Source organism: Sus scrofa, chromosome 15 (assembly GCF_000003025.6).
Source record: "Sus scrofa isolate TJ Tabasco breed Duroc chromosome 15, Sscrofa11.1, whole genome shotgun sequence".
Taxonomy (NCBI): Eukaryota; Metazoa; Chordata; class Mammalia; order Artiodactyla; family Suidae; genus Sus; species Sus scrofa.
In genome coordinates, this window is record NC_010457.5 from 133,341,068 (window position 1) to 133,364,287 (window position 23,220).

The 23,220-nt window shown below is 53.6% G+C and overlaps 1 protein-coding gene across 2 annotated transcripts in view; it reads right to left on the reverse strand.

Moving 5' to 3' along the window:
• The window catches only part of NGEF (neuronal guanine nucleotide exchange factor), a 127,447-nt gene that overhangs the window by 8,353 nt on the left and 95,874 nt on the right, over positions 1 to 23,220 (reverse strand). For both annotated transcript variants that reach the window (XM_021074904.1, XM_021074905.1), the window contains 4 exons: positions 6,487 to 6,647; positions 4,805 to 4,957; positions 3,347 to 3,476; positions 346 to 420 (listed from right to left, as the gene is read on the reverse strand). In XM_021074904.1, coding sequence (XP_020930563.1) covers positions 346 to 420; positions 3,347 to 3,476; positions 4,805 to 4,957; positions 6,487 to 6,647 — 519 coding nt within the window. The remainder of the gene's footprint in view (positions 1 to 345; positions 421 to 3,346; positions 3,477 to 4,804; positions 4,958 to 6,486; positions 6,648 to 23,220) is intronic.

A 23,220-nucleotide genomic window follows, 5' to 3' on the forward strand; every position in this document is an offset into this window, starting at 1 on the left:
AACAGGGTTGGCTTCTGACACTGGAACCAGGCAAGGACAAGCGTGGGGCCTCAGAGAGCCCAGGCCTGGGGGTGGCAGCAGAGTAGGGGCTGGCGGGAGGGGTCGATGAACAAGTGAGTGGGAAAAGAGCCCCCTCTGCGGCCTGGGGTGAGAAGGAAGAAGAGCTGCTTTGGGCCGGCCCCGCCTGGCGTAGTCTTTAGACCCCATGACTTTTCTGGAGCCAAAGCAAACATTAAAGTGAAGCTGCATCTTCCAAAGACATACGGACAACGCAGGAGGGAGCAGGCCGGGACGGGGGGCTGGGGGGGGAGTTTACCGGGTGGGGTGGGGCGGTGCAGAACTCACCAGCTCCAGTTCCTTGTGGGCATCCAAGGCAGTGGCTTCCCGTTCAGAACTTTCTTCCACCCTCTTCAGGATGTTCTGAGCACAGGGAAAGTCCGCCTTCAGTTTCCTCCTCCCCTCTCCGCCCCCGCTGCCCTGGCAGCCTCCCTGCTGCACGGGTCCAAACAGCCTCGTGTGGCTGCACCTTCTGCGTACAAAGAGCCCCGCCAGGTGCAGACAGAGGGCGGGAGAACCTTCCACTGGCTGAGAGCCGAGCATCGGCTCTAAGATGATAACCATGGGTCGAAGTTTCCCATAAGGACTCCCCTCGAGGGCCAAACCGGAACCCCAATCTCCTTAGGACCAAATGAGGGGGAGGAGGCCAGCAGTGGGGGAAGGTCGCCCAGGGCCAGCCTGGCCCGGAGGGGAGCTCAATAGTTGTAGCAGCACCAGTGGGACTGTGGTTTGAAGCCAAGTAGTGATGACCCCAGGTCTTGTTATCGCTGGTCTTACTGATGAAAAGGTCTTTTTTCCCTGCTGTGAAGAGTTTCTTGAATTTTCCCTGTCAATCACAATTTTTGCTTTGCCCTCCGTACTTTATGTGGTTTCTGCTCACAGTCCTTCCCCTGCCCGTATTTTTATGGACCTGTTCTCATTCCATACGGGGGGTTTTGGGGCGTCTGAGCACAGGCCACCCCCACCCCAGCTGCCCCGTGTGACGGCTGGGGCACAAAGATCTCCGGCCACCCGTTCCCCCGGGGACCACGCCCGCCTCCTGGACATCGGGGTGATGGACAGTCCTCCTCGCTCGCCCGAGCTCCAGGCCAGACCCGGCCCCCTCCTCTGGATGTCCCTCAGCTGAACGTCCCCACCTCTGTGTGGTCACTGGTGCCGCCTCTGCCCGGCAGCCGAGACAGAGACCCCCAACCCTGCCACCAACCAGCCCCAGCTCCCAAATCCATCTCCCGGCGTACAGTGTGGTTCAGGCTCCAGCTTTTCTCATTGGATAAAACCCCCAGAGTTCCCGCTCTGGTGCAGCGGAAACCAATCTGACTAGTATCCATGAGGATTCGGGCTTGATCCCCGGCCTCCATCAGCAGGTTAAGGATCTGGCGTTGCCGTGAGCTGTGGCATTGGTCGCAGACACATCTCGGATCCTGCGTTGCTGTGGCTGTAGTGGAGGCCAGCGGCTGTAGCTCCGATATGGGAACTTCCATGTGCCGCAGGTGCGGCCCTAAAAACAAAAGGAAAATAAAATAAAACAAAACCCCATCTGACCAGGTGCTGATCACGGCCTCGGCAGAGGGGGGGACGAGGCTTTCTCAGCCTGGTGCACCTGCCCCCGCCCCCGCTGGCTTCCTCTCTGGTGAGTCCCTCCCCCCTTACGCAGTGACTGGCGAGTCTACTTGCAAACCCCACCCCCCCTTTTTTGAGGAAGGCCTGCATCCCTGGACCACACGCTTCCTCTGAACCCAGAGCGGCTGCTCCCAGCCCCGCCCCCATGCCACTGTTTCCCTCATAACAGCATCAGACAGGCCGGGATCTTAGCTGTGTTGGTTTTCACCACCCAGAACGTAAGATTTTAAGGCGTTCTTTTCCTATACATTTTTTTCTCCGCATAATTAGGAAATGCTACTGTCTTTGGTTTCATTGTTTTCAAGTTAAAACAACTCACACAGGACTCCTTCATTCATTCAGGGCCACCTATGACTTGGGCTGGACGTCCCTGTTTTCCTTCAGTGCCCTCCCCCACCAACGCCACCGCACCCCCCCCACACCCTCACCTCCCCTCACCCACCCCTCCACCCACGCCCACCCCCTCCCCCCACCCCCTCCTCAGGACTTCCTTTCTTTGGCCTCAGGCCCCCGGGCCCCTTCCTCGCAGGCTCTGCCCTCTCCTTTGCGATACTGCCCTTCTCCGGTGCAGCCAGCCGCTCATGGCCTTTGGCCTCCTGCCTGTCTGACCTCTGACCTCCCCTAACTGTGGTTCCCAGGTCACCGGCTCAGCCTCATCTGCCTGGTGGCCGGTGGCTGCCCTCTACCACCAGCCCGCGGCGGGCACAGGGGGTCTGGGCCTGTCGTGCTTGGAGCCTGCCGTCTGCAGGCCCGTGAGGACTCAGCCTCGCCGGGCTCCAGCTCGCTCAGGGGTCCTCCTCCTCCCGCCCTGCGCTCCCTCTTGGGCACGAGGTCCCGGTCGTGGGACCCCTTTCCCCCCGTCCTTGGTGGCCTCAGTTATTCAAAGCCACCCTGAGGCCGAGAGCACCCACCCTGACTTCTCCCTTTGATCCAAACCTGGATACTCAAGGGCGCCAAGGCTCCCAAACTCAAGACTCAGCTGGGGAAGCGGCGCCACCACCGGGCTGTGCCAACCGGAAGTTCTCCCTCCTTCTCGCTCCACAGCCCCAAGTGTCCAGCTGGGTCCCCGATTTCCCTCCAGGACCCCCGGCCCCGACCCCCACCAACCCACCTTTCTCTCCTGAAGTGCCCCTCCCCCGCTGCCCCTCCACGCAGCAGCCGCCTTGAGCGCTTAAACATCCGCTAGATGGAGTGACTGCCCGACACACCGAGGGTGGGGCCCGACACCTTACCTGGCCCTGGCTCCCGGTCAGCCTCTGCCCACCTCTCCACGCGCACTCCCATCAGGTCCCCCAGCTCGCCGCTGGCCTCCCTGCCTTGGACCTTGCTGCCCCAGGGCCTTTGCATAAGCAGTTCCCTGTCAGGTGAACGGCTCCTCCCTGTCAGCCAAGTCTTGGCTTAAAAAATATCACTCATCGGAGAGTCTTCCCTGACCTCCAGCTGGCAGTGGGCAGGTGGTTCCGGCCATCGCGTAACCCCGTTTTACTGCCCCCAGCCAGGGCCACTTCCTGGCTGTGTGTTTGTCCATCTCTGGCCCCAAGATGGTGGCTTCCTGGCACACGGTAGGAGCTGAATTAGGATCTTTGGAACAAATGAACTGCTTAGAAAGCCAGCAGAGACCTGGACTGACCAAAGGAAAGGAGAAGTGTGGGCAGGGAGAGGTGGGTACCTGGACCAAGAGCTTGAGGCGTGTGATCCTCTGGAAAGGCAGGATAAGGAAGGAGGACAGCGGCAGCCCCCTGCACTTGGGGTCCAGCTCCAGCTGTGCGATCAGCTCCCGAAAGGCTGCCTTCTCCTGGCTGGGGACACAGAGACAAGACAGTGAGTGTGGGTGGCTGGCTCGCAGGAGAGGCTTCATCCCCAGCCACAGCCTCATAGGAACCAGACAGCCGACGGGCACGGAAATCACGTCAATTTCTTCTCTCTCTCTCTCTCTGTGGCAGATAAACTCTTCGTGTACAAGTCAAACAACAATAGGGGCTTCACATACCTGGCCCATGAAGACTTAGCAAAATATGTGATGTGTGGGAAAGGCAAGAAGTCCTCGTGTGGCCAAGACTATGAATCAGATGCGTAATCTGATGGTTTGCCCAGCAGGAAACAGTGGCAAGGTAAACCCACGTAGTGACAGGCGCAGGTGGCAGGCTGGGTTGCGGGGGTTACCTGTGCTACTCCTGCTGGGCAGGGGTGTCTCCCCTGCAGACAGGTGGGCGGTGGGAACCGCTATTGGGGATGGGCTAGACAGGGCATCCCTTGGGACCCAGAGAGAGCACTCCATGGACCACGGCCACGGACCCCTGGTGCCGCAACATCTGGACTCCTGTTCTCCTGTGTGATTGTCTTCTCAATGTTTGTCCTCAAAACTGGCATCCTCAGTCCTTCAAATCCCGATTTCAAGCCCCAAACATAGAACACCCAAAGCCCTGAATGCTCCGTCCACAGTGAACTCCATGGCTCGATGGAAAGACCCAGCAAAGCCTAATGCCCAGTCCTCACTACTTGGTGCGCTGGAGCCTGCGGAGACCACATCAGCTGCTAAACTGCCGTTGAAACGTGGCCCAGAAACGTGAGGCAAGTCAACGGAAAAATTCTCTCATTAGGGAGTTCCTATTGTGGCTCAGCAGTAATGAACCTGACTAGGATCCATGAGGTTGTGGGTTCAATCCCCGGCCCTGCTCAGTGGGTTAAGGATCCAGCGTTGCCACAGGCTGTGGTTGTGGTGTAGGCTGGCGGCTGCAGCTCTGATTGGACCCCCTAGCCCGGGAACCTCCATATGCCCTGAGTGCAGCCCGAAAGAGCACCCGAAACCCCAAGACAGTTTACAAAATGGGCAGATAAGTAAATTCCAGGGCTTTGCGAAAGAAGCACCCAAAGACTCCCTTCTGCCACCCTTGACTTTGTCCCTAGTTCGAGCTGCTTTCCTGCCGTCTTGGGCAGGGCGTTGTCCTCCCGGCCTCCGGCTCCCGTTCCTAAACCTCACCGCCTGGACACAGCGAGCACCAAGGCTGGCTGGCCCGGGATCAACACATCTCTCGGAACATGCCAGGCCTGGACGCTGTCCTGGGAAGGCAGAGGGGCCACCCTCAGGGTCGGCGGGAGAGGAGCGGGGCCCCGCGGCCGCACTCACAGCAGCTGCTTGTAGGTCCTCTCCTGGTAGGTCTGGTTGCTGACGTAGGTGATGTAGACGGAGAAGTGGTTGGCGGCGTAGCGGTACACAATGTCACACACGTCCGAGATGACAATGTTCTCTTCCATCCGGCGCTCCAGCTCCAAGAGGAACCTGCGGGGGGCTTGGGTTGAGGGGGGCTGGGCGGAGAGACTCAGGACACGTCTCCACTGAGCCAACCAACACGACAGGATGAGGTCCCAGCGAGGGGGCACGTTCCGTCATGTCAAGGAACTCGTCGTCCAGCCTTTTAGGCGGATCATCATGTTAGGAGCATTTTAATTTCTCTTATGTTTTAGTTTATTTTTTTTAGGGCTGCACCTGTGGCATATGGATGTTTCCAGGCTAGGGTTCGAATCGGAGCTGCAGCTATCGGCGTATACGCCACAGCAACGCGGGATCTGAGCCACATGTGCGACCCACACCACAGCTCACGGCAAAGTCCGATGCTTAACCTACTGAGCGAGGCCAGGGATCGAACCCTCATCCTCATGGATACTAGTTGGGTTCATTTCCAATGCGCCACGACGGGAACTCCAGGAACACTGTTATTTTATTATTATTATTTTTTTGATAGGCAAGAAATAGATTTATTAGGATAGGATGCTGGTGAGAGATGTAAGCAGGAAAGCAAGGAGACTCTGACCCAGGGACATTTTTAAAAGAGAGAGGTCTTCCCACCTTGGCACAGTGGGTTAAGAATGTAGGAGCTCGGGTTGCTGTGGAGTGAGGGTTCTATACCCAGCCCGGGAACTTCCATATGCTGCCAGTGTGGCCATAAAAAAAAAAATAAAAAAAGTAATAATTAAAGAGAGAGACCTCATCTTTTAGACACGTACTGATGTATTTACAGATGGAAAGGGAGTTGCTTCTGAACGATCCTGTGGGGGCGGGGCAGGGACGCAGGTGCAACTAGAGGCCGAAAGGTGGGCCCGTTACACTGGCGTCTCGATATCTGCATGTTTGGGATTTTCCACAATAAAATACACATAAATACCTACGTACACAGACACCCCTCCCCCAGTGGGGGGTGAGCAGCAGAAGCCAAGTGGTCTCTGAAGCTGCTCTGGTTTCAATCAGCTCTCACCTTCCCAAGCCCACTGGGTGGCGGCTGCCACAAGCTGCTGCTGGGGGGCTGCAGATAGAAAGCTGGGGTGTCCGTGTGGAGAGTCCACAGAAAGCCACACCTCTGTGTCACATCTCAACGGGCGAGGTTGTACCCGCTGATAAAAGCCGAGTTCTGTACTTTGAGCTACAAACCTGCACAGCCTACAGGGAAAATGGGAAGTGGGCCGTTTATCCGAACAGAATGCCTGGAGTTCACTTCCTCTTTGCAAGAATTACTCCCCAGGAGTTCCCGCTGGGGCTCGTCGGTGATGAACCTGACTAGTTTCCATGGGGGGGGAGGTTGGCCCCCTGGCCTTGCTCCGAGGGTTAAGGATCCTGCGCTGCCTGCCGTGAGCTGAGGGGTAGGTCGCAGACGCGGCGCGGACCCTGCGTGGCTGTGGCTGGACGTGACCGGCCTTGTGGCTGGGAGGGGGCGGGTCTTTGGGTTTACGTCTTTATTTGTATCTCACAGAGAAAAGTGAACACGGCAAAGCAGACGGGCCGGCGTCACCAGCTCCAGCCGCGCCCAGGCTCACCGCTCGCTGACGCCCATGACGTCAAGCACGTTGGAGAAGAGGATGTGCGCCTCCGACGGGTGCAGGAGCTTCTTCAGCCGCTCGTTCTCCATGAAGTGCGACACCAGCAGGCTCAGGCTTTTGTAGTAGGAGGCCTCGGAAGTGACCAGCTCGAACATGGCCTGGGACACGGGGCAAAGCGGACGAGAGGAGGGCCGGAGGTCAGCACCCAGGACCCTCCTCCCCTCGCTCTCAGGCAGAGGAGAAGCTTGTAAAAGCGAAAGGAGGGAGTTGCTGTTGTGGCTCAGTGGGTTTGGAACCCGACTAGTTCCCGCGAGGATGCGGGATCCATCCCTGGTCCAGTCAAGTGGGTTAAGGATCTGGCCTTGTTGTGAGCTGGGGTGTAGGTCGGCAGCTGTAGCTCCGATGCACCCCCCAGCCTGGGAATGTCCTTATGCTGCAGGTGCAGCTGTTAAAAAAATAATAATAATAAAAGCATGAATAAAGAAATAAATACAAGTGAAAGGAGAACGTGTCGGGGTCGGCACTGGCCAGGGTGGGTGGACGCCCATCCAGAGACCACTCGCCCCGCTCACAAGAGCGAAGCCGGAATGGCCTCGTGTCCCAGCAAGGACAAGGTCAAACATGAGAGGTCAGCCATCCATCAGAGCCCGACAGCCACGAAGAGCGTTTCCTGGTGTGGAACGGGTGGCAAGTCAGCAGGAGAGGGAAGCTTACTTCTGCACGCCCAGAAAGACGTCTGGATGGAAACAAGCCATGGTGTCAACCACGGGTGGCAGCAGGGGGTGGAATTTTGGGGTGACTTTTACTCTTTTACCCTTTCAGCTGTCTGAAAGTTGAAGAATGGGCATTATATTATTTCTTTCATGGTCTGATTTTTTTTTTTTCTGCATCTACAGCACGTGGAAGTTCCCAGGCTGGGCATCGAACCCGTGCCACCATTGTGGCTTGCACCACAGCTGTGGCAACACTGGATCCTTCACCCACTGCGCCACAAAGGAATTTCCTTTCATAGTCTGTTCAATTGATAAAGCAATTTTCATTTTGAAAAGGAGAGAAAGAAATCCATAATCCAATAAGCTTTTCAGAGGCCACTTCATTCTCCGAATCCTGCGTGTTACCTGATTATGGAGCCTATCAACAGCCCTAAGTGCAGCTCCAGTCCCTCAAGGGTCGTCTGGGAAGCGAAGGCAGAGAAAGATGCCACTCACCCTCCTTCCTCGCTCACGAGCAAACCCATGGCCCTTCCTGACACCACCTGGGATCAGCCCCACCTTCCTCTCCCCTCCTCTTGCCACTGTTCCCTGATCTAGGGCGGGCTCAGCTCCTGCCACTGCTGCCCAGAAGGGACAGTGTAGTGGGGTGAATTGTGCCCCCCCAACACTGTGTCCACACCATAACCCCCGGTACCAGTGAGTGTGAACCTATTTGGCAGAAGTATCTTTGCGGATGTAAGTTAGGGATGCCAAGATGAGCAGACCATCCTGAGTTGAGGGTCCAAGTGCAATGACAGGTGTCCTTAGAGGGGAGAGGCAGAGGAGATGACACAGAGATGCAGGAAAGAAGGCCATGTGAGGACACAGGCAGAGACCGCAGTGATGCTGCCTCAAGCGGAAGAGGCAGAACTGCCAATACTTTGACTTCAGGACTTCACAACTGTGGGCGAGCAAGTACCACCCAGGAAACAGACACAGACGGGGGGGGGGATGGAAACCAGACAGCGAGGAGCCCAGGGGGCCCTTGACCCCTCCTCCCAGGGTCCCCACCACCCCACATCCCACTCCTTTGGCCAGAGCCCTAACTCAGGGCTCAAGGCTCTGGCAACAAAAGCCAGAGCTCCCGGGGTTAGGAAGGATGGTGGCAGGAGGAGAGGGGGAAGGGGGAGGGGCCAGCATGTGTTCCAAACACACCAGGCTCTTTCTGTCTTCATCCTCACAGACCCCCTGGGAAGGACATAAGACAGTCCCGTTTTACTAAAAGGAGACAGATGCAGAGGTTAAATAGCGCCCCTGACGTTACTGCTGGAGGGTGGAACATTCAACCCAAGGTCTTTCCAAGTTCTGGGCCCTGCCCACCACCACCGACGCCTGCGAGTTAGACGCCAGCCCAGCGAGGATTCAACAGCATCTGCAGGCAGCCTGCGGGGCTCTGCCATCCACCCAAAGCTCGGACAAACAGGTGACCTGGCAAATTCCTTCCTTCCTTCCTTCTTTCATATTTTTAGGGCTGCACTCGCAGCATATGGACGTTCTCAGGCTAGGAATCTAATCAGAGCTACAGCTGCCAGCCTACACCACAGCCACAGCAATGTGGGACCTGAGCTGCGTCTGCAACTTATACCACAGCTCACGGCAATGCCAGATCCTTAACCCACCGAGCGAGGCCAGGGATCAAACCCGCATTCTCACAGATACTAGTCGGCTTTGTAACCTGAGCCACAACAGGAACTCCCAAAGCACTTTAAACAGGCGACATATTTGTAAGCTGGGGATGCTTCCTTCCCAGCATAAACCTACCCAGCACCGGTGAGAAAGTTCACACAGACCTCACTCCAGGGGGGCCAGCAATTACAGACCGTGGGCCACCAGCAGCCAGAGCGCCCATGGCCTCACTCAAGACGGTGACAGTGAGACGAGGTGCTCGCACGAGCCCGTGGCCTCTCTGTAACTGTCCCCAAGCCACGGATGCTTGGTCTGCTTCAAGGTACGAAGCCATACAAAGCTCATCACGCTGGCCTCACTCACGGTGGAGCTGAGGCCTCAGCCCGGAGGGCCCCAACCTTCTGTGCTGCCCCCGTCCACCCAAGCCCTACCTGGCCAGGCCAAGACCGCGCTGGGCAGGAAGTTTCCTGAAGCCTCTCTGCTACAGATGCTGAAAACAAATCACTCTCCTGCCGCTAAATTTAAGTTTCTTAAGAAAATGTCAAGCCATTGCTGCTTGCAAGTTCTAAGCAAAAATAACTAAAAAAACCCCCCCTGAACTGAGCTGGATGAGTGTTGCAGATACAAGAGAGAAAAAAAACTCCCTGCCCAGGATAGAGCCCCGCAGAGAAAGGCGTGTCTGCCAGACCTTGTCTCTGGAGGGATGCCTGGGATGGGCCAGGAAGGCCCCCTGGACCCTGGGGGACTGACAGCATCACCGCCCGATCGCTGGGGGGACGAGGCGGGCAGGGGCAGGCGGGCTCCTCAGCCGCTGACAACCGCGGGCGTTGGGCCTGAATCACCGCTAATGGGTCCCGGCTGTGCCCATTCACCACAAACTCAGCCCCTCTGACTCTGTTTACAGTGATTAGTCATCTGTGGATCTTAGTTTTCCAGGGTGTTTGTCTTCATTTCATATGTCAAATGAATCGCCACGTCAACCGGCTGTCTTCTCATCAATATTATTTTTACTCTCAGTCATTCAAGCCCTTGCAGGGCGTGGGGGGCTGGCAGGGACCTCACTCAGCCCTCCCTCCATCCACGTGTCCCCAGGTGTGTGCAGCCGCTGCTCCCCCGGAACGTGGCCTCTGGGGCTTCCATCCTGGGAGAGGAGACAGAGCAGACGGGGTGGCGGCGGCGGCGGGGGTGGGGTGGGGTGGGGTGGGGACGTGCATCCCGTTGGTGTGAAGATGCTGACAGCAGACGGAAGAGTGTGTGTGAGTGTGAGTGAGCACACGAGGAAGGAGCGTGTGAACAGGTGTGTAAGTGAGTGCACATGAGAGCGAGCTTGTGAGTTCTGCAGAGATCCGTCCTTGGGAAAACCAGCCACTGCCCTGCGGCCAGCCGTGTTCTCAGGGAGCTCCATTAGGCTGACCCGGATTTTTTTTTTTTTTTTTTTTTTTTTGCTTTTTTAGGGCCACACCCATGGCATATGGAAGTTCCCAGGTTGAATCAGAGCTGAAGCCACTGGCCGACACCGCAGCCACAGCAACTTGGGATCAGAGCCACATCTGTGACCTACGCCACAGCTCACGGCAATGCCCGGTCCTTAACCCACTGAGCGAGGCCAGGGATCGAACCCGCGTCCTCATGGATATTAGTCGGGTTCTTAGCCCACTGAGCCACCACAGGAACTCCCAACCTGGATGTTACGGATCACGGCTTGGTCCCCCAAAGGCGCTTGGTGCTTGATCAGTCCGCGTGGTATTTGCCAACAGTCATGCTCTGCTTCCTCGTTTTTTTCCACCCCCGCTACTACTAAGCCCACCTCCTGCCTGGGTTCTTTGCCAAGGGTAAGATCCGGTCAACTCTGGTCATTTCTTTGAGGGGCCTGTCCAGGTGGTTCTGCAGCCGGTGAGGGCTGTGCTGGGCCTGGCATCCACCAGGAGTGCTGAGCGCCTTGGCCTTGGAGTGGTGAGCCAGGCCTCTGCCGTGGGGGGGACCGCTCCATCCCAAGTCAGCGTCAGCTTCCCCAGGATCACGGTCCTCAGAGGAAACGCCCAGCCTGGGCCGGCCCATCTCAAAGGCCCTGGCCGCCAGATATCTGGGGTCGTCCATCCGACATCCACGCGTTTCCTTCGTGGGACCTCGCGTGCCTCACGGCCGGAGCCCTGGCCGGAGGGGCAAAGGGCCTGTACCATGAGGTGATGTTGGGTCCGAGTCCCCAAGTGTGGCCTGTGCAGGGAAGGGATGAGGTCAGAGGTGGAGGTGGGAGGTGGGGTGGCAGAGCGGGAGTGGAGGGGGGAAGGCACTGGTGGCCAGGCCGCCAGAGGGGCCACGTGGGGCACAAAGGCTCCGTGCACAGTTTTAAGTCCATTCTGCTGCCCACCACGTGGGCCAGAACCACACAGTCCACGTTCCAGAGTCCCCGAGGGCTGTTCTCACAGCCTCCCCAGCTGGCCTGAGGATGAGAAGCCACGCCCGTCTCCCCACAGGCCTGGTAAGCCCTGGATCTTGTTTTTCTCCGTAAACTTGGATTTTTCTCCAAAGAATGGAAACAACATATCAGAGAAATCACTGGCATTCCAGCTGGGACCAATGGATGAGCTGAGAAGGTTCAGCTTTTTGGTAAGAATCTGCTCCTGCCAGGGGAGTCCAGAGACTTCCAAGCCTGCAGACCCCAGGCCAGGTGTGAACAGAAGATGCCTGAGGACACACAGCCAGGCCCCCTCCCGTGATGCAGCCCAGGCCTCGCTGCTGTTTGGGTTCGGTGACCTCACATGGCCTTGGGACTGGAGCGCCCCCCAGGCAGGCCCACCCGGACCACCCTGGTCAAGCAATGCCCTTGAAGAAATAGAGGAGACCCGTGAGCCGTCAGCAAGGGGATGACAGAGGAAGGTGCCAAGGAAAGACGGGAGGAAAATGCAGCCTGCGTCTGATCAAGGGGAGTGAAAGAACTGCCCTTAACACACACAGGACGCTGCGCGCTAAGAACTCCGCTTATCAACGCAGAGCTCCTGAGATCTGAGCCGGCTCCGTCTGTGGCATCTCACTGTCCACATGGGTCCTCCCTGCCACCTCCCCTGCCTCCAGGCCCCCCGGACATCCCCGCTTCTCACAGCGTCGGTGAAGCTCGAGCTGAACGGTCCCCTGCTTCGCTCTTCGCCTGCGCCGTCTCCTTCCTCGAGCTCAGGATTCTCTGCAGGTGGGAGGTCACTCCGTCCTGGTGTGGATGGTTTTTGGTTTCCTCCGACCTCGGTGTTAAGGATGCAGAGCTGGCTTTGGTGCCGTCACCTTTATTACGACGCCGTCCTGCGGCAACCAGGGCACCTCGGCGGGTTGACTGAGAACAGACCCTGCCCGCCACCTCCCTCGCTGCTGCTGCTGTCGTCTGGGGCCTTGTGGGCACAGCCAGGAAGCACAGGCATCCCCGCGCCCCTAAGGGTTCCAGGAGGCCCCTTCGCCTCCACCCACATCCCAGGCTCCTCCCAGGGCAGCCGGGCAGTGGCCAGGCCTGGGCTCCTGTCTGGGTGGGTGAACAGGAAAGATCTCCGGGAGCCTGTGTTTTTCCATCTGCTGTGGACGGAATTGTGTCCCCCAACTTCATACCCGGAAGCCCTAATCCTCCATGTGACTGAATCTGGAGATGGGGCCTTAGAAGAGGTAGTTATGATGAGGTCATGAGGGTAAGGCTGCGGCCTGATCCAGGACAACTGGTGTCATTATAAGAAGAGGAAGAGCCAGAGTTCCCTTCATGGCTCAGCGGTTAACGAACCCAACCAGGAATCACACAAGGATGCTGGTTCGATTCCTGGCCTCACTCGGTGGGGTTAAGGATCTGGCATTGCTGTGCACTGTGGTGTAGGTGGCAGATTTGGCTCAGATCCCACGTTGCTGTGGCTGTGGTGCAGCTCTGATTCAACTCCTAGCCTGGGAACTTTCATATGCTGCACGTGCAGCCCTAAAAAGGCAAATAAAAAAAAAAAAGGAAGAGTTAAAAAAAAAAAAGAGTTCCCTGGTGGCTCAGGGGGTTAAGATCTGGCATTGTCACTGTCTGGTGATTGTGACTCTGGTTATTGCTGTGGTGTGGGTTTGGTCCCTGGCCTGAACTTCCACATGCCACAGTGGCAAAGAAAGGAAAAGAAAAAGGAAGGGTCACCAGGGGTGCAGATGCTCAGAGGAAGGACCACGTGAGGCCCAGTGAGAAGGCAGCTGCCTGCAAGTCGGGGAGGGAGGCCTCAGCAGGATCCACGCCTGCCGTACCCTGGTCTTGGACGTCCAGCCCCAGAAGTGAGACACGAACGTCTGTGGTTTGTCCCCTGGTCTGAGGCATCATGAGGGCGGCGGTGCTGGCTGAGGCACCACCTGCTTACCCAGCCGGCTCTAAGAACTCCGTCCTCTCCATCCCCGGGGCTGGACGTTCGGTCCACCTGCCCTCCCCACATCTGACCACATCGAGGACTGGAGGTCCCTCCCGGCACAGGACACACCCCCCTCAAGGAACGAGGCCAAGTCGGACGTCTTCCAAATTGCTGTACACGAGGCCCGGGGCCAGAGGACAGAGAAAGGAGACCTTCGCGGCTGTAGGCGCCCAGGTCGCTGGCAGGGGGCGGGGGTTCAGACCAGAGTGACCCCTATTTGCCAAGATCCTCTAAACAGCTTGTGCTGCTGTTTTGCAAGGACTGCTGACCGTGCCCTGATGCCCCTTTGCCAGGCTGGGTGTCGCGCTCCCGCCAAACCCAGGAAACCCTGCCGTGATCCTCTCTTAGTCATGCCATCCCCGCCACATCGACGAGTGTGGCGCTTCGCTGGTGAAGGTGGCCATCAATGTCCTTGTCCTTTCGGCCTTGTCTCTGCAGGGTTATCAGAGATAAACGGCACTGTCGGGCGAATAATAGTAACAGCTGCCGTTTGTCCAACTCGTAACCCATGCATGGCGGGACGCTGAGCACCGCGTGTCACCTCCCTCGGTCACGCTACAATTCTGGAGGTCAGCCGACTGTCCCCGACAATGGTGCTGAGGCCGAACAGCCCGTGAGTGGTAAAAACCAAGGTTCACACCCCACCCTTTCGACTCCAGGCTTCTGTGCTTGAGAGACAAACACCCAGGCGGACCGGGGAGCCCACAGGCTGGAGGTGGCGCCAGGCTGGGGACCCTCTCCTGGTGGGTCGGTCTGCTGTTATTTATGCAGAAGCTCCCTCCTTCCCGTCCTAGATGATCAGCTCTTTCTCGATCCTTCATGTCTTTGTAGCTTTACATGGTGCTTTCAAGTAGGTGCTTGAAAATCAGTTGAAGGGGAGGTCTCTAAACCAGCCCTCGGATGTGAGTCAGCCTGGCGTCGGGTCAACCGGCCGCACAGGTGGATGAGTCAGGCCCATGACTCACAGCTTCCCCCCAGAGGCTCAGCTCCCGGGCTTCTCCTCCTCTGCTCCCTCTGCGTCTCTTCACAAGGACACGGTCAGCTGTGCCTGTCATTCGTCCTCCTTCCCTGGCTCCTGCTGGACTGGACATCCGATGTCCCACCTCCTGTACCAAGTGGCTTCTGGAAAGGCCTGGCTGCAGTGCAGCACCAAGCAAACCCCAAGGGTTTACTGAGCACCTGTTAGGAGCTGGGGCTACGGGCACTGCGGAACCTGAGACCCCTGCCCCAAGAGACTGCCGGCCCAGGAGACCACCGCTGCTGGGGAGCCGGGGTCCCTGATGCTGTCGTGACCTCAGCTCTCCTTCCACAAACATGTGCCCAGAGTCACCCCCAGGGAGTGGCTGGTCTCCAGGCTGGGGACACAGACATGCCACAGAGGACACAGCTTGGGCACAGCCAATGACAGCTCTGCAGCGGTGCCTGCAGTGGAGTGGAAGGGGGCCTCGCCATGGTGGGGGCAGAGGGGGCTGGGCAGCCGGAGAAAGTCAAAGAACTGATAAGAATTAGCCAGGCAAAGGGGAAAACAATCCAGCGTTTCTCAGCCTGGTCCTGAGACCAGAGATGACTGTGCAAATGCAGATTTCCAGCCCCCCCAGACCCACGCATAACCTGTCCCTAAACAAGATGCTCAGGTCATTGGGTGGCATGGCGGGGTCTGAGGACCCCAGGCGCCAGGGCTGGGGGCCCCCAGCCCCAGAGCCTCCAAGTATACCTTCCTTTCACAATCACTAAGCATTCGGGCACCCGCCTTCACTGTTGGTGCGTTTGCTTTTGCCTGGAGGGTGGGAGGAGGCGGAAAGAAAGCTGGGTGAGACTGTCCAGGGGTTGGGGTGGCCTCCCCTCGGGCTCAGGCCACCTTCAAGGCAGTGGGATGTCACAGCCCAGGCGCCAGCCAGCCTGCCCTCTGTGGGAGTCGTGACCCCTTTGGTCGGCTGACGCCCAAGCCATGGCTCAGGATGCTCAGCCCCACGCAGCGCACATACCCCAAGGAAGCCAGAGGCCCCGAGGGCCTGCGGCCGCCCAGCTACAAGGCCAGCTGCCTCCTTCTCCTCAGGGGTGTCGACAGGAGCCGGGGAGGGGTGCCCCCCGAAGAGGCCACACCTACCCTCTGCCTTGGGCCCTCACAGTCCTGCTGCAGCGGCGGCCACCTAGGGGGATTCGCATGCTCACTCTGCCAAAACCTGCTTCCCCATGACCCGGCTGACAGGCCCAAAGCGCTTCTCACTTCTGCGGCCAGGATAACGGCAATGGAGCTGGATTCCAGAGCCCCAGCCCGGGCCGCTGCAGCGGGGTCTCTAGTCCATGCGGGACACGCAAGGAGGGGCAAGACCGAGGGCCTCCACGGGGGCCACGGAGCCTCGGCGTCCCCTGGGGTGACGACAACTACTTGGGGGCTGCTGCTGTGGCACTAGGAGGGTTACAAATTAAATGTGAGGTGGCATGCAGGCTTCGGGATATGAGTGCACCCCCACACTGCCAGCTGCCCAAACCCAAGCCCTGGCAAGTGACATCTTCTCACGATGACCCGATGGCTAAGATAACTTACAAAAAAACCACATACTAAAATCAATAAAACGCTGAAAAAGACACATGCTTGAGAAGATGCTCAGTCTCATTTGCAGTAAGAGAAAAAGGCAAAGTAAAACCACAGCGAAATCATGGATGCTCCAGCAAGCTGGCCAAGATAGACTCGGACGCTGAACCACGTCAGTGGTAGGGATTCGGCTCCCTCACGTCCAGCTGAACTGGGAACACAGCTAGGCAACAGCTTCTCAAAATTTAAAAAGTAGCAATCTTTGGAGTTCCCGTCGTGGCTCAGTGGCTAACAAATCTGGAGAAACCACGAGGTTGTGGGTTCAATCCCTGGCCTCGCTCAATGGGTTAAGGATCCAGTGTTGCCCTGAGCTGTGGTGTAGGTCGCAGATACAGCTCGGATCCCGCGTTGCTGTGGCTGTGGTATAGGCCGGTGGCAACAGCTCCAATTAGACCCCTAGCCTGGGAACCTCTATAGGCCACGGGTGCAGCCCTAGAAAAGACCAAAAAAAAAGTAGCAAACTTTAACACAAGAGTTCCACTTAGCAATTCCCAAAGTATTCCACTGTATAGCTCCGTCTTTTATTATTATAAATTATGCTGCCATGAACTTCCTGGATAGACAATATTTCTAGATGCAGATGCCCATCAACAGGGGGCTGGTTAAAAACTGATGGAGCATTATAACCACGGGGGCTCCAGAAAGCTACCAAACAAAGAGAGAGAAGAACAAAAAGAATGAGGAGCTCTGTCTGGGCTGATGTGGAAATAATATCAAAACATACCACTAAGTAACAACAAAAAAGCAAGGCACATCACAGTGTAATATAGTTAGCCATTTGTGTAACACACATATATACAAACACATACATACACAAGCCCTGAGAGCGTGGGGGGGGGGGAGGGAGGGACTTTTTTCCTCTGTAATTTTCCTTTGAAATACTGTTTGCTTGGTTTGCACTTTATATCGGGTGCAGATGAGTTATCCAAAAGAGTTTTTTTTTTAACAATGATAGATGCTAATATTGTCACCATATTAAAAGCAGTATAGGTGTGCCTGCTTTTGAAGAAAATAGAACAGGAGACAGCTGATGCTTTGGCGATGGCTCCTGTCCATCTTTAAGCGTGGGGCAAAAATTCCTGCTGCCTCCCAATTTGGGACTAATTTGCTGAACTGTTAGAGTTTATCCTAAAGAGACAAACATAGGAGTCAATGAAGGCTGCTTAATAAAATAACCACGACTTCATTTTCTGAGAGAGGTATATCACACTAAAAACCGTAAGTAATTTCCTTCTAAAACAGACAGGTTTCTTTTGGGGAAAAAAATGAAAGTTTATTTAGGTTCTAAGAGGCTGTGAAAAGAGGTGGAAAAGCAACAAAAATACAACTAAGCAGACTCGGACTGGGAGTTACACCAAAGCTTGCCAGCTCCCTGGGAAGTCGCCTCCCTCCTCATTCCCAGGGGACGAAGCTGGGGGTCCCGCCTGGGCATGCTGGGAAGGTGCCACCACAAGTGCTGGCCTGGCTGGGCCGCCCCCCCAGGAGTGGACTGTACCCCTGTTTCTATGGAGATACAATATCATTCCGTGCTCATTTTTCCAGCTCTGCACACCCAGCCTCCAAGTTCAGGGACCATGGGGATCTGGGGACACAGCCCACGCCAGTGGCAGGCACCCTTGCTCCAGGGAGTGTGCTGGGGTGGCCCCTGCAGTTTCTCCTTCATTTCTCATGACACCAGTGTCAGGGGTGGCAAGCGTCAAGTACAGCTTGATACGTGTCGCTCGTGGTGAGTCCCCACCTCCCGCATTTGAACCCCCGACCCTTTCTCAGTTGCCTCTTTCCTGACTTTTGTAATTTGAATATGTCTATTTTCTCAAACCATTGTGTTCCCAAACAGTGGCTCAGAGACCATTCCAAACAGGCAGGTGGGACCTAAGAACTTCAGATTAAGCTAAAGAACTTATTCAGTTAAAAAAAAAAAAAAAAGTAAACTAAGAAAAACATCTCTGATAATGCTGCCCAAGCTTCAGCTGCCTAATTTTTACTTTAAAAAGGAGGAGGAAAACATACCATTTTATCCTTAAATCCTGATTCTCCAGGGACTGGTTAAGACTCAGGCCCACGAAAAGGCCATCGTTTGGGGGTATTTTCTTTGCCTGAACAGAAGTTCATTGGGACCTGCTGCTTTTTAGCTACAGAAAGATGTTCCAACGACAGACTGAGCTGGCGGCCCAAGCTGCCTGACTTGCTTTGATAAATAAGCAGATGCTCTGATGCAGAAGTCACTGATTTGGAACATAAAATCTAAAGATCCCAGTGTTGTGTCCACTGCCAGGAAGTAACAAAACACAAACTCATTAAGCTCTTTAAAATAAATACGAAAAGTCAGTCTATAGACTCAGAGTGAGACGCATGGGAGCTTGTGCTTGTTTTATTCACAATGGCATGAGACTGTATTCATTGCTAGGTCATTCTGACTTACTGAAGTATCCTGATCTGATCCACTGGCAATGACAAAAATATTAATTTATTAAATATATTTTCGGAGTTCCCGTCATGGTGCAGTGGTTAACGAATCTGACTAGGAACCATGAGGTTGCGGGTTCGGTCCCTGCCCTTGCTCAGTGGGTTAACGATCCGGCGTTGCCGTGAGCTGTGGTATAGGTCGAAGACGTGGCTTGGATCCCGAGTTGCTGTGGCTCTGGCATAGGCCGGTGGCTACAACTCCGATTCGACCCCTAGCCTGGGAACCTCCTTATGCTGCAGGTGCAGCCCTAAAAAGACAAAAATAAATAAATAAATAAAAATAAAAAAAAAGAAAGAAAAAGGAGTTCCCATTGCGGTGCAGCGGAAAGGAATCTGACTAGTAACCATGAGGTTGCACGTTCGATCCCTGGCCTTGCTCTGTGGGTTAAGGATCCAGCGCTGCTGTGAGCTGTGGTGTAGGTCGCAGATGCAGCTCGGATCCTGCATTGCTGTGTGGTGTAGGCTGGCAGCTGTAGCTCTGATTCAACCCCTAGCCTGGGAACCTCCATATGCTGCAGGTGCGGCCCTAAAAAGCAAAAAACAAACAAACAAAACCCCCCCAAAACCCACCTCAAACTTAATATGTCATAAATATTCATCTATTTCATTCTTTGAATATACATTATATGTATGTGGGTATGTGTGTGTATATGTGTGTGTGTGTGTGTGCGCGCGCGCATTTTTTTGGCAGTACCTGCAGCATATGGAAGTTCCTGGGGCCAGGGATAAAACAGAGTAGTAGCTTCCAGCCTATGCTACAACCAGGGCAACACTGGACCTGCAACCTACACTGCAGCCCGAGGCAATGCCAGATCCTTTACCCATTGAAGGAGGCCAGGGATCGAAACTGAATCCTCACGAAGACAACATCGGGTCCTTAACCTGCTGAGCCACAAGGGGAACTCCTCACTGGCCACTTTTTCTACAAGGACTGTTTTGCCCATTTTTTTTTTTTAAGGGTGCTCATTTTTTCTTGGCAAGAGAGTTTTCTCTAAGGATGCTCGTAAACCTACAATGCACAGGAGACGTCCCCCTTCCACCCCGCCTCCCACTGCAAAGACTAATCCAGACCCAATGTCCAAACGTCATCAGTGTTGCTGTGGCGACACTGCTCCTAGGCAGATACCCAGGATTGAGATTGCTGTGCTGTAGCTAAGTGTAGATTTCACTTTATAAGATGCTGCTGACGGTTCTCCAGAGCGGCTATGCCATACCAACAGTGAATGAGAGTTCCAGTTGCTCCATATCCACACCAGCACTAGGTATTGTAAGTTTTTTGCATTTTTTTGGCCAGTGTGTATTATTATTATTAGTTCTAAGAATTTTTTTGGGTAGGTTCCTGAGATCTTCTACACAGACAATCATATCATCTGTGAATAGGGGCAGTTTATTTCCAGCTCCCCTGGAGGCGTCCTCTGACTCAGGGATGACATAAAAATGTGCCGTTTGATTTCCAGGTCCTTGGAGAAGTTCCTGTTCTCTTTTCGTCATTGACTTCTAGTTTAATTCTATTATGGTCAGGTCATATATTGTGTGATTTAAATGCTTTTAAATTTGTTAAAGTGGGGTATGGTCTATCTTTTTTTTTAATTTTTTAAAAAAATTTTATTTTACTTTTTCTTTTCTGGCTGCCCCATGGCATATGGAAGAGTTCCTGGGCCAAAGATCGGGTTCAAGCAACAGTTGCAACCTACACAGCAGCAGCTGCAATGCTGAATCCTTAACCCATTGTGTTGGGCTGGGGATCAAACCATCCCTGTGCTCCAGAGACACTGCCAATGGTATGGTCTATCTTGATGAATGTTCCATGTGCACTTGAAAAAAAAAGTGTGTTCTGCTAGCGTTGAATGGAGTACTTTATACGTGCTGATGAGGTCAGGTTGGTTGAGGACACTCAATTCTTCTTACATCCTTACTTATACCCTTATGTTTCCTAGTTCTACTGATTACTGAGAAGAGTGTTGAAGTCTTTTTCTATAATTGTGGATTTGTTTTTAATGTGAATGGGCTCTAATGATCAGATGTGGTTACTCATATTATCTACCATCCAATCATTTGTGTTGCCCTACTTTCTACTTTTGGATCAGTGGTCAGAACTGGCCACCTGTAACTGTATGAAGTTTTCCTGGAACACTGTCACGTCCGTTCCTTTGTATGCTATCTATCTGCTGCTCTGATATTACAGTGGAGAGCTGAGTGGTTGTGCAGGAGGCTGTAAGGCCCAGAAATCCTGAAATATTTACTATCTGGCCCTTTCAGAAAAAGTTCGATGAGCCCTGCTCTGGATTTGACTCTTCCCAATATGTTAGCGACACGTGGCTTAACGGTAATTCCAATGAAGTAGAATTAAGCATTCAGTTCCTCAGCGGCACCAGCCGCATTTCAAACATTCAACAGCCACATGTGGCTACGGACTATTGGAGATGCAGATACAGAATATTTCCAACGTGACAGCAAGCTTTCTGGACAGCAGTGTTCTAGGCTATTCTAAGGAACACGGGACACTTCTGTGCTTTGGCCATTTGACATCTCTTTTGCAGATTTTTTTTAGTTACTGGTATATTTTAGTGGTTTTATAGTTTTTATTTTTGAGTCAATTGTGTCACTTGTATTCTCCTAGAAAATCATGAATCTTACCGAGACTTTTATACAGACGGTATCTTTCAGATCTCAGCCCGGTCTGCTTTCCTTAAGGGGTGTGTCTCTGAGTGTGTTTTCCCCCTAATGTCTCAAGCTGACATCACAGCTCATTTAATTTTGTATTGTTTCCTTATTTAATAATTAAAACAGGTTGGGTTGTGAATCTTTGTCCAAATGCAGCTTTGGCAGCATTCCATATGTTTTTTTAAATACAGGATCCTCCTCATCATCTTCAAAATATTCTGTCATTATAAAATTTATTTCCCGATCTTGGGGTTCCTGTTGTGGCGCAGTGGTTAACAAATCCGACTAGGAACCATGAGGTGGCGGGTTTGATCCCTGGCCTTGCTCAGTGGGTTAAGGATCCGGCGTTGCCGTGAGCTGTGGTGTTGGTCTCAGACGCAGCTCGGATCCCGAGTTGCTGTGGCCCTGGTGCAGGCCGGTGGCTACAGCTCTGATTAGACTCCTAGCCTGGGAACCTCCATATGCCGCAAGAGCGGCCCTAGAAAAGGCAAAAAGGCAAAATAAATAAAGAAAGAAAGAAATAAAATTTGTTTCCTGATCTCAAAAGGTAGGAGCATTTGGAACATTTCTGATTTGGAGTTTTTACATTGTTTACATTAATTTTCTTGTTTTGCCGCATTATTGTGAGAGATTATGGCCTATACAGATTTTAATAAATACTTATTGAGCTTTTTCTTATGGCTAAATATATGGCCACTTTGGGGTGGTATTTATGGACACTGGGAAATAAACTGTTGCCTCTCTTTAGAGCAGTGCCGTCCAACAGAAATATGAGTCTCATATACAACTTTAAATTTTCTAGTAACCACATCAGAAAGGTAAAAAGAAACAGGAAAATATCAATATATTTTATTTCACACACTATGTCCAGAATATTCTATCAACAGGTACTAGGAAAATTATGAATAAGCGAGGTAACTTTCTTTCTCTTTGTCCTAAGTCTCCCGAATTTGATGTGTATTTTACATACCCGGGACATCTCAGTCAGGGCTAGCACATGTTAAGGGTTCAAGAGCCGTATGTGGCCAGGGGCTACCCAGGGTAGCTTTAGAGAGTACACATTCAGTAAAAATATTTGAAGTCACCCTCATTCATCTTTTCAGATCGCTTATATCCGTTATGTCCCACTCCTACAGAAATAGTATAGTGGGTACAGAAACTTCTGCACATGCTTTTGGCAGATTCTGCTCTATTTGGCTGGTGGTTCAGGATACTTTATACTAGTTACCTTTTCTTTTTTTTGTTGTTGCTTTTTATTCCCTAGGGCCGCACCTGTCGCACATGGAGGTTCCCAGGCTACGGATCTAATCGGAGCTATTGCCGCCGGGCTACACCACAGCCACAACCAGATCTGAGCCACATCTGCGACCTACACCACAGCTCACGGCAATGCTAGATCCTTGACTCGCTGAGCGAGGCCAGGGATCAAACCCGCAACCCCAAGGGCCCTAGTCAGATTCTTTTCCATGGCGCCACGACGGGCACTCCTAGTAGTTAGCTTTCCATTGTAAAGTGCGCTTCTTGCGAATGGCCTTCCTGAGTGTGCAACTCAACATCCAGAAGATGAGGTTGAAATAAATAAATATACCACAACTAGAGAAGGCTTGACTGATGCCAGCCTGTTGCCAGCTCTTGACCTGTACTAACTCATTTGATCTTCACAACCCTGCATCTGATTTCAGTTTTACAGATAAGGAAGCAGAGGCACGGAGAGGTTAATTAACTTGCCCAAAGTCACACAGCTAAGAAGTAACTGGGATTCACATGCCGCCAGTTGGGCGCCAGTGCCTGTGCGCATAACCTCTGTGTTTCATCACCTCCCCTACATTTTACTGTGGGAGGAAACATTCGAAACACATCAATAATATCCAAAATATGTAAAAAGCTGCTAGCAATCAAGAAGACAAATATAAACAGCCCTGTGGGGGAAAAAAGGCAAAGGGTAAGAATAGGCAATTCATAGACAAAGAAATGGAAACCAGCCAGAAGCATGAGAAAAGACGCTCAATTCACGAGTCCTCAAGGACAGGCCGCTTAAAACAAGATATGATGTTTTCATCCAACAGATTAGAGTGAAGATCAAGAAGTTTGCTAGCAGGGTGTGTGTGTGTGTGTGTGTGTGAAAACGGCCTCTCGTGCTGCTGTGGTTGCGTGAAACTTGAACTTTTTGAATGGCAGTTTGGCAACAGCCCCACCATTTAAAATGCACTGCGCTGTGGACCAGCAA